At 34.1% G+C, this 11373-nt stretch overlaps 1 protein-coding gene across 2 annotated transcripts; it reads left to right on the forward strand.

Annotated features, from left to right (window-relative positions):
* Positions 1-5049: 5049 nt before the first annotated feature.
* On the forward strand, positions 5050-10576 carry LOC129427927 (uncharacterized). 2 transcript variants are annotated; one of them, XM_073876237.1, is made up of 15 exons: positions 5050-5180; positions 6390-6692; positions 7803-7850; positions 8125-8202; positions 8316-8363; positions 8507-8530; positions 8625-8678; positions 8786-8818; positions 8958-9044; positions 9132-9150; positions 9249-9280; positions 9366-9400; positions 9474-9540; positions 9751-9782; positions 10052-10576. In XM_073876237.1, exons 1-15 carry the CDS (start codon positions 5126-5128, stop codon positions 10133-10135), a joined length of 999 nt encoding a protein of 332 aa, XP_073732338.1. In that variant the 5' UTR covers positions 5050-5125; the 3' UTR covers positions 10136-10576. The 2 variants fall into 2 exon arrangements, with proteins under 2 accessions (XP_073732338.1, XP_073732339.1); XM_073876238.1 differs by having other exon boundaries at positions 8319-8363.
* The last annotated feature ends 797 nt before the right edge of the window (positions 10577-11373 follow it).

The raw sequence follows: 11373 nt of genomic DNA on the forward strand, positions 1-11373 counted from the left end.
CTGCTGTATATGAATGTAATGTTCAGGATAACTGCTGAAATATAAATAAAAGTTTAGTACAGTAGTAAAATCATAGCAGGTTTTTCCAGAAACAATTTAAATGGTCGAACTATAAAGTGTTTATGGGGCGGTTTTCTGGACAGTGATTAGCTTAAACCAGGACTAGACCTGAGTTTAATTAGGAAATATAATTAGTTTTAACAAACATACCTTACTAAAAACATTACTAATGTGCATTTTGAGGCAAAACAAAGGTCACTGATGTATTTTAAGATCAGTGCAAGATGTTTTCAGTTTGGACAGCTCTTACATTTATTTTAGTCTAGGACTAGTCTAATCCCTGTCCGGGAAACCACCACTATATTGTTTGTGTTTAGCTTAGTTTTCTAGAAGCATTTGTAGCAAAACTTAAATTTGGTTAACATTACCCAGAAGCCCATAAAAAGGATAATTCAAAAAGGAAGAGAGCTGTTACATTTTATGTGAATATGCATTTTGATACTTATATTGTATACATTTGTGACCCTGCCTATGAAAACTCATATGATGTCATTGATTTGTGATTTACACTTTTTGACAGTGGGGCAAATAATCATTTGATACACTGCCGATTTTTCACGTTTTCCTACTTACAAAGAATGGAGAGATCTGTAATCAATGTAGGTACACACACCCTTATGTCAAATAAATCTTTGGTGTCCATAAAGTACATATGTGAAGTTTTAGCTCAAAATATCATATAAATAATTCATTATAACATGTTAAAATTGCCACTTTGTAGGTGTGAGCAAAAATGTGTTGTATTTGGGTGTGTCCTTTAAAATGCAAATGAGTTGATCTCTGCACTAAATGGCAGTGCTGTGGTTGATTAGTGCAGATTAAGGGGTATTATCCCCTTCTGACATCACAAGGGGAGCCAAATTTCAATTAGCTATTTTTTCACATGCTTGCAGAGAATGGTTTACCAAAACTTCATTACTGGGTTGATATTTTTCAAATTTTCTAGGTTTATAGAAGCACTGGGGACCCAATTATAGCACTTCAACAAGGAAAAATCAGATTTTCATGATATGTCCCCTTTAAATAATGAATTTCCATTTTATTCCATGAAATAAGTGATTGATCAACCAACCAATCAGCAAGAATTCTGTCTCTCATATTAAAGGTGTCCCTACGATGAAAATTACAGATCTCTCTATTCTTCGTAAATGGGAAAACTTGAAATATCGGCAGTGTATCAAATAATTTGTTGCCCCACTGTACATTAAATCAATCTACATCAACCTTGATATCTTTAATGTTGACTGAGCAAGGTCATGTCAAATATTGAAGTCAATGTTAAATCAAACATTGATGTTAATTACATTATGCGACTTCACAGGATTTTATAGACAGGGTCACATTTGGCAGACCGTATCCAAGAAACTTACAGTGAATTCAAGCTATACCTTCAACAGTGGCTGCTCGTGACTGCTCATCCGAGGGGTGCAAATTCAAAACATGTGTTTTCGGAGTGTCATGTGTGTTGCTCATGTTTTCAGAATGTGTGTTCGTTGCGTCGTGTGGGCCGTGTGCATCGTGTGTTTTGTCAAAATAAGTGCCTGTTGCAGACGCGTCAAAACCGTTTATGATAAAAGAGACGCTCACGTTCACAAAATACACACAAGACACACCCTTAACAGTAAACTCTGATTACGCATGAGATTATGCAAGTGTCTGGTAAACGCAAGCATCTCTTTTATCATAAACCCTTTAGACGCGTCTGCAGCAGGCACTTATTTTGACGGGACACGTGATGCACATAGGATCACTCGATGTGCAGAACACATATTTTGAAATTACGAACCACACACATGATGGGATACATACACGTTGTGATGAACTTCGCACCGAGCGTCCTTTAAAAAAAAAAGTCACCGGCTGCCACTGACCTTTAATCAGTAAGATGACCCTATAATGAACACAATATATGTTATGAATCATTTACTACAATACCAGGAATATGTGCTATAAAAGTAAATTAGTTGAAATTGGATATCATGACTGAAGTCTTTTTCTATGGAATTAATATAGAGAGGGTTGATATAGCGATTTGAAACAAATGTAAATGAATACACTAATTCATCCATCAATTACTTTTTAATTCAGCTGAGCATTTCAGATTCTCCATCTTGTGACTGTTTACAAAAGACAAAGAAAGTTTGGCAAGCTCTTCCATTTCAAACTGCGTCTGTTGCTTTTGTCACTCGTGGCAACCTTTCAGAGCAGATCCTCTTTACGCAAAGAAGAATTTCCTTTTTTTCTTTGACCCATTTATATAATCACCAGAGCCCTCGTTCAAACATTGCCCTCCACGTTTAATATTAAATGACCTCATGTTTTTCCCTCAGCCTATGCAGTAGATTCTTTTCAGGTCATACAGAAGCGGCTGTGGATTGTTGTGACACTGACCCCATTAAGGTCGTCTGTAAATGCTTTGAATTAATGGCACTGTATTGTTGGTTTGGTATCTCTCTGACACAAGCGCTTGTAAACGGCACATGTGACCGTCTCACACGGTGCTCCTAAATTGTCCGATCTTTAACGTAAAGTAAATTAATGACGGCGACTGTAAATTTCAGCCTACAGAATGACACCATAAAAGCTAAAAATATACATTTTACAACTGTTACACCAAAAACAAGCAATGCTGTCAGACAATACTTAGGTTTCATTGAATAAAAAAAGCACAAAAGCACCTGACAACACACGATATGAAAAAATGCTGTGTTTCAACTCATGGTTGGATGTCAAATGTACATATTGGTACCTCAAAAGAAATCTTTTTAAAGGGTACCATGCCAGCTGTTGTATATTCTGACACTGTATAAGATTTTGATTTTTACAGGGAGCCCAGAAGAATGCAGCAGACTGATATATTTTTGGCATTTCCTAAATTTCAGTTTATTATAATGCAGATGTAGTCTTTTGGATTTGTGGCAGGTAAAAGATGCATAAAACTATTTCTTAATATTTTTACATAAAAATATGTTTCTTTACGGTCTGTCAGACAAAATGATAAAAAATGGTCCTTAGCTATCACTGGGGCAGTAACCTTTCAAAAATGACACATTTTCACATAAACATTTCATATGAATACCTCGAAGATACATACAGCGGGGAAAATAAGTATTTGACACATCAGCATTTTTATAAGTAAGGGGATTTCTAAGTGGGCTATTGACACAATTTCCACCAGATGTACCCATCAAGCCAAATATTGAATTCATACAAAGAAATCAGAACATTTAAGTATACAAGTTGAGTCATAATAAATAAAGTGAAATGACACAGGGAATAAGTATTGAACAGATGAAGAGAACAAAATGCAAAATGCATAGAAAGCCAAATCACCTGAAATCTGTCAGTATTGAGAAAGAAACCCTGCCCCCTATCAGTACTAATTGATATCAGCTGCTTTAGTCCTAATTGATGGCCTATAAAGGCTTCTAATTACCCAGGAGACACACAGGAAAGACTTCATGATGGGTGAAAGCAAAGAACTCTCTCAAGATCTTTGTTATCTTATCGTTGAAAAGCATTTTGATGGGAATGGTTAAAGGCGCATTTCCAGAATGCTGAATGTTCCTGTGAGCACTGTGGGGGCCATTATCCGGAAATGGAAAGAGCATCACTTTACCATAAACCAGCCACGATCAGGTGCTCCACGTAAGATCCCTGTCCGAGGACTCTAAAGAATAATCAGGAGAGTTCTCCAAGAGCCAAGAACCGCTCGGGCAGAACTTCAGGAAGACCTTCCATCAGCAGGTATTGTTGTTTCAAAGAAAACTATAAGCAATGCACTGAACTGCAATGACATCCATGCACGCTCACCACACAAGACTCCATTGCTAACCAAAAAGCACGTTGAGGCTCGGTTAAAGTTTGCGAAAGTGCATTTTCAGAAGCCTGTAGATTATTGGGAGATTATAGTATGGTCAGATGGAAGCAAAATGTAACTTTTTGGCAGTCATTCTACACACCATGTTTTTGAGAAGAGATGGCACTGCCCACCACCCCAAGAACATCACACCAACAGTTAAGTTTGGGGGTGGAAGCATCATGGTTTGGGGCTGCTTTACAGCAAGGGTACCGGTAGACTTCATATTATTGAAGGCAGGATGAATGGAGAAATGTACAAGAACATTCTGGATAAAAATCTGCTGCCATCTACCAGAAAGTTGAAAATGAAAAGAGGGTGGACAAACACAAGGCCAAAGAAACAATGAAGTGGTTTCAAAGAAAGAAAATCAAGTTGCTTGAATGGCCCAGTGAGAGAACTGAAGATCCAAGTTCATAAAAGAGGCCCAAGGAACCTTCAAGATTTAAAGACCATTTGTGTGGAAGAATGGGCAAGAATCACTCCTGAGCAATGCAGAGTGTCATTTCACTTTATTTATTATGACTCAACTTGTATACTTAAATGCTCTGATTTCTTTGTATGAATATGAATATTTGGATTGATGGCTACTTCTGGTGGAAATTTTGTGTTAATAGCCCACTTAGAAATCCCCTTACTGATAAAAATACTGATTTGTCAAATACTTATTTTCCTTGCTGTATTAATATATGTATACATATCTGTGCCTAAATTATAAATATTATGACCTTTATAAAGAGAACTGCCCCAGTGACAACTTAGGACCATTTTTGACCATGTTTTCTGACAGTGTTTAGTCCAAACATTAAATCGTTACGTGAGTTATAATCTAACCTTGAGGCCCATCACACTTCTCATTTTAACTTCTTTAGAACAAAAAGCTGTAGGATTTAATGAAAGTGATTCTGTGAACTTCCTGTTTTTAACTCCTCTCACTTTTACATTATGACATCATCATCATCATCAGTCATGTCAATCATCTTTTATTGCTATTTTAATCTTTGACAATCTCATGTTAAGATTCAAGACAGCTGCTTACGTACAGAATTTCTTTGCAAATCTTACCTTCTGCCATCTCAGTTGCTGATATTTGCCAAACCTGAGGTGCGCTTTCATTATTAACTTCCGCATCGAACACTTTCTGAATGCTGTTCATTGTCCTCTTACATCCTAAAGCTTATTCACAGTTTCTGCAAACAAGAAAAAATGTCTCTGCTCATCCTGATTGCTTTTCAACTGTTTCTGGAGGTTAAGACACAAGGTAAATTATCTTTCATACTTTACAATCAAAATCTTAAGTGTTTTGATGGTTTTATCTTTCATATTGCAGTCTATATTTTTTAAGAAATGTTTTTGCTTTTGACTTTAAAGCAAAATTGGGAACTTTGGAGTTTTGTTTTATCACCATAGATGTAAAATTAAACAGAAATACTACATACTGTATGCTGGATTGTTTTGACCAAAAATGCTGGGTTGTTTTAACCCATTGTTTGGTTAAATATAAACATTTTTGGGTTAAATTTAACTAGAGCTGGGCATAGACTAATCTAGATTAATCTCATACAAAATAAAAGTATTTTTTGAATAACATATGAGTTTGTGCTGTGTGTAATTATTATATATATATATAAATACACACATTTACATGTGTATATATATATTTATTTATATTTTTATATATTCTAAATTATATATATATATATATATATAAATAAAAAACGATATCCAAAAACAAACGGTGCTATATAGCACCAAAAGTGGTTCTTTGCTCGTAATCATAGAAGAACCGTTTTTAGTGCCATATAGCACCGGTGAAGCACCAGTGAAGCCCCTGTGTAGAACCATATAGTGCTATGTAGAACCATATTTGGTGCTATAGTGGTTCTATATGGCCCCTATATGGTTCTATACAGGTGCTTCACCGGTGCTATATGGCACTAAAAACGGTTCTTCTATGATTACGATCCAAAGCAACAGTTTTGGTTCTATATAGCACCGTTTGTTTTTTTAGAGTGTATACATAATATTTACACACATCACAAACTCATATATTATGCAAAAAATTACTTTTGTTTTGTATGAGATGAATCTAGTTTAATCTATGCCCAGCCCTAAATTTAACCCAATGCCTGGATTTGTCCCTTTTGACCCAACATTGGGTTGAAAATAACCCAGCATTTTTTTTAGAGTGTGTCTTTATATCGACTTATACTTTGAACTCTGAAATCTAAAATTAAAATATGTATACTTTTTTCTATAACACTGTAAAATATTTTAAACCACATTTATATACCTTATGTTGGTATAAATAACTTTTACAAAGCACACAGATATTTGTATATAACAGATAATACATTTTAGTGTCTAATTTATGTCTGCTAAATGCCTGAATGTAAGTCTGGATCATTATTAACAATTTATGTCTTTGTAACAATCAAATTACTTTGTTTTTTATATCATTTTACTACAGGTTTGCCTCAGGCCAAGCTTACAGTATTTCCAGCATCTGTTACTGATGGAGAGATGGTGCGTTTGGTCTGTGAGGGGTTTAAGAAAAGAAGAGTATCTGAATGCTTGTTTTACCCATCAGGACGGGAGAATTTTACCAAGCCAAGTGCATCATGTAATCTCTCCATTACTGTCTCTGAACTGATTGCATGGTCTGGAGATCATGAGAGTTCACATGTGAACATAGTATGTTACTATACTGCCATTGAATTAGGAAAACAAATGACATCACTACATTCTGATAAAGTCTCAGTAAGGGTCAGAGGTAAGCTGTTCATTCAATATCTATTCAAATCTACACGTTTCATGCCACATCTCCAGTTTTTTAAATAAGTTTCGGTGTATTCATTCTTAAATGTGATTAAATACGAGTATATATGAAATCTTAAAATGACAAAGCAGCACTGTCAGAAAGAAAAAGAGAAAAAAAGATCATCAGTACCCTGTAAAAATGTCCTAATAGATATAGATGTATATGCATTTTTGCTAATATGCAGTGTAACGCATTACAAGTAACTTGCATTATCTAATAATACTTTTCTGAAGTAATGAGTAAAGTAACGCATTACTTTTTAAATGTACACATTAATATTTGAGTTACTTTTTTAGTTTAATTTATTTGATAAAAGAAGTATGTATTGAATTAAACTAAACATAGTCACATGATGCACTCTATGCGTACACGCCTGTGTGGGAACAGTTTGAGTCAGAAACTGAGATGGCAGGCCACACCTGCAATTTCTGAATGCAGAACTTTTCAGTCATAAAAAACACCTTCAAGGTCTGAAAGATATCAAGCTTCAGCTAAGAAAAAGTAATTCAAAACTAACTAAAAAGTAATGTAAGCATTACTTTCCATGAAAACTAACTATGCAATTAGTTACTTTTTAAAGGTGCTTAAAGGTGCATTGTGTAGATTTTAGCGGCATCTAGCAGTGAGATTGTGAATTGCAACCAACGGCTCAGTGCACTGCTCACCGAAATGTATAGAGAAGCTGCCACAGGACAAACATGTTGTTGTTTAAGACAAAGTACAGTAGTGACAAAACACATAACAGTTCATTATGTAAGATCTTTATACACCACTGATAATATAGTTATGTATATTATATTGCATTTCTGTCAAGAAATCCTTTTACATTTTACACACTGCACCTTTAATATTACAATGCATTACTTTTAAAAGTAACTTTCCCAAACACTGCTAATATGTATCTTTAATATGCACCATTTGGTACCCTTATGTATCTCTGAGGTGCAATATGTAGGTGCAAATGTGTAATTTTTGAAACCAATCAATTTTTTCTTACAGTGAGGTTTTGCTGATTAATTTGTTTGTTTATAGCATAATGTTTTTTTTTTTGTTTCTCAACAGGTTTGGACTACAGTTCAACCATAATGTTTTCCACCAAAACCTCTGAAGGTAAAACTGCATCATCTAAAAGATCAATATTAAAATCTTAAAGATGCCAACATTCATTTTTTTCAATCCCAAGCTGTTACTGGGGCAGCAGTAAAAATGTCCATTAGGTACAGATGTGTATGCATTTGGTACTAATATGTATCTTTGAGGTACTTGTTAGGTACAAAGGTGTAATTTTTGAAAGCTGACTGCCCCAGCGACAGCTAGGGAGTATTTTTTTCTGACAGTTTTGTTTAGACTGAGTTTTGATCGATTTGTTGGGGTTTCTCAACAGGTTCAGCTGTCACATCATCCATGTCACCGATCACTGAAAACAGTTCAACCATGATGTTTTCCAGCCAAACCTCTCAAGGTAAAACTGCATCATCTAAAATATCTTTTTTAAAGACTAAAGATGGCAACATTCATACTTTCATCTAAACCCATCATTGTAATTCATTGCCATTTTACTAAATATTATTTCAGCAGCTTTGCCCACCATGTCGACCCCATTCACTATAACAATTACAACATGTGAGTTGCCTTGAAATGACCCTCCTCTACATACAGTATTTGTATTTTATTTTCGACACAATTGACAACACAAAGTCATTTCAGTCTCATATACACAATTATTAATAAAGCAGATAGTAATTTCTGTCTTCTCTGGGTTTAAGCTTTTGCTGTGACATCCAGCAATAGTGAGTAAATTATTGCTTCTGTCATTTGTTAATAATAATTTTACAGCTTTTTTACTGTAAGTCTCCTTAAATATATTTCTTTTGTTACTTTCAGACATATCCAGCCTTATAACTCGTAACAGACATATTTTAACGGATCCTACAAAGAGTGAGTCTTCAGACGTCCTTCACCAACCTGTAATATTACAAAACTCACTTATATATTTATTTGTAACAGTAGATTTACTAACTAAGTTACTTTGTCCCTGATTGTAGAAACCACTGAAATCAACAAGTACTTTAATACAAGTAAGTATGTTTACACACATCTCAAAGTATACTACTGTAATTTGAAAATCCATTTCAACACATTTCATATTAATAATTTTAGCAAGAATTTTGCGTTTTGTAAATAATGCACAATGTTGGATATTTGTGTCTCTCACAGAAATGTTGTTTTCTGTTATGGTGGCAACCGCCGGTGGAGGTCTTGTTCTGGTTGGACTCATGGTCATCTGTATGTACAAATGTAAAAGTAAGATGCTCTACACACGTAGACATAGAGTTAACTAAATGTTCAACCAGATAACTTTAACAGTATTGATATTTGCTTTTGTCACAGGAAGGCCGAGGGCAGAGAGGTGAGGATGTTTATGATTAAATTTTGTTTACTGATGCAATTTATGTTTGGAAAAGAAATGTTGATGATGACCTAAAAAATATTTGTGAAATGTAACAGAATTTGGTTTGAGTCGACCATTAAAAAACGCGGTGAGTTTGACCCCTAAAACATTTTCAAGAAGTAAAAATAAAGTAAAATTGAAAATTAGATGTAATTTTGGTCTGTATTATACAGGAGGTGTTTCCATACCAATGGTCGGTTCAGGATCTGTAAGTATTGCATGAACATAACTTTTACTCTTTTATTGTAATATTTTACATCATTTGATTCTTTGTTATTCAGTGTGGAGATGAAGAAGCAGAGTATTACTCCTTTATCGATGTTTTACCATACACCAATGAAACCTCAGGTAGAGTAAAATTATTATATCACATTATGTTCCTTCATTTGAGCAATTATATGTAGAAAAAAGTTAAGCATAAAAAAGGACTTTAACTGGGTTTTCACAGTCAGGGTTACATCTGTTATGTATTAATCATGTTGTGTAATTGTGTATATTGTCTCCCCATTACATGCTTAACATTAAATATATAAATATTTGATGTGTTGTGTAATACAGGAATCAGAGATGAACAATCAAAACAAACCGAGGTAAAATAAATTGCAAAACTCACAAATATTGATAAGAGAGTGAATATGATGTCTGGTCAGCCTCACAGTCTTTATATTTTCTTATTTCATTACCTTTGAATCATTCTTGTGTTTGTGTGTATCTGGTATTATTACTGTGATGTTTTTATTAGTTTTGCTTTTCTTTGTAAAGCACATTGAATTGCCTTGATGTATTTGTGCTATATAAATACATTTTAATTAGATTTTGATGTGGTATCTTTATTTTAAGCTTCTTTTATTTTCTCTAGGTTGAATTGAGTCATCTGTACGCCACAGTTACCAAACTAGCCACCAATGACAGCGGTAATATTTACAGTGAGCCAATGCCCTGACAGAGCTCAGTTCTGCTGCTATCATTATATTGTGTGCCAAAATTAATACAACTTTATTCTAAACTGGATGCAATAAGTATTTACTGTTTATAAACACTGCTGATATACATTTCTGTTTATCTTCAGCAAAAATAAATGTCCTTTTAAATATTTTTTTTCTTAATGTCATAGATTATATGAGACATATGACTCATGAATTTCTTGACCATGTGATCATATTCACCTGATGGTGAGATCTCATCTCGTTTTTACCCTGGTGTCATAGTTTCCTCTGTCTTTCTCTATTCCTCAAAATACTGTTATGTACCACCTTTATTTTATTTCGATGGTCTCATTGTAAAAGTACTGCCCATTTGTTATTTTTCCTGCATTTCACCCTTACTGTTCTTCATATAATAATTAATAAAGAAACTTATTTACACAGCAAATGAATGGATTACTGTCTATTTATAAACGTGGTTATGAGAGAGTGCCCTCTGCTGGCTAACAGCAGGATCTGCAGCAATGTCATCACATTTATGGGTTTATTGAAAGTATTTAAGGCAGGGATGGGTGTTATAATTCTGAATCTGAATTTAGTAATGATGATACATGGGTGCTGATTAAGATGTCAACTGTCATAACACAGTGAATGTGATCTGATTAAATTTAATACAAGTTAAAAAATAAGAGATATTAATATGAGTATGATATGTATTATATAATTATACCTTATTTGAAGAGTACAAGTTAAACTAAAAGAAGTTAAAGTTTTATCTATGCAGTTTTATCTCTGCTTAAGCTTTATACAATTTTATCTTCTGCATCTCTGCGGTTCTGTTACTTTGCAAGACCACCTTCACATCATTCTCATTGTTACTTCCTCTATCATTTTTTAAGCACTGTGTCCTGCTTGTATAAGTTTTATAGTGTATAGTTGTGACATTATGCTATTCATCCTCTTCATCTGTCTGCATTTTCTGGAGGTTCAACCTCAAAGTAAGTGCAACAGCTTCTTCAGTTCTTTAAATCTGCTTTTAGGTGGGCTTCAGTTATTCTGCCCATTCTCAGTCAAAACTACTTCTTTACTACAACTATCTACAATTTATAATCTACTAACTGATTAATACTAATGTACATGTTATAAACAATAAGAGTAGATGTTTCAACCTCAAAATCGTTGAAGACAGAAAATAGAATTAAAACTACACGATTGATTTTCTCCACATCCAGTTTTAACGCTCGACCTTTGTTAATAC

This window comes from Misgurnus anguillicaudatus, chromosome 14 (assembly GCF_027580225.2).
Source record: "Misgurnus anguillicaudatus chromosome 14, ASM2758022v2, whole genome shotgun sequence".
Classification (NCBI taxonomy): domain Eukaryota; kingdom Metazoa; phylum Chordata; class Actinopteri; order Cypriniformes; family Cobitidae; genus Misgurnus; species Misgurnus anguillicaudatus.

Coding starts and splice junctions, on each gene's coding strand:
- LOC129427927 (XM_073876237.1), top strand. CDS start 5,126: ATGTCTCTGCTCATCCTGATTGCTTTTCAACTGTTTCTGGAGGTTAAG. Junction 5,181..6,389: donor TCTGGAGGTTAAGACACAAG/GTAAATTATCTT, acceptor ATTTTACTACAG/GTTTGCCTCAGGCCAAGCTT. Junction 8,819..8,957: donor CAACAAGTACTTTAATACAA/GTAAGTATGTTT, acceptor TGTCTCTCACAG/AAATGTTGTTTTCTGTTATG.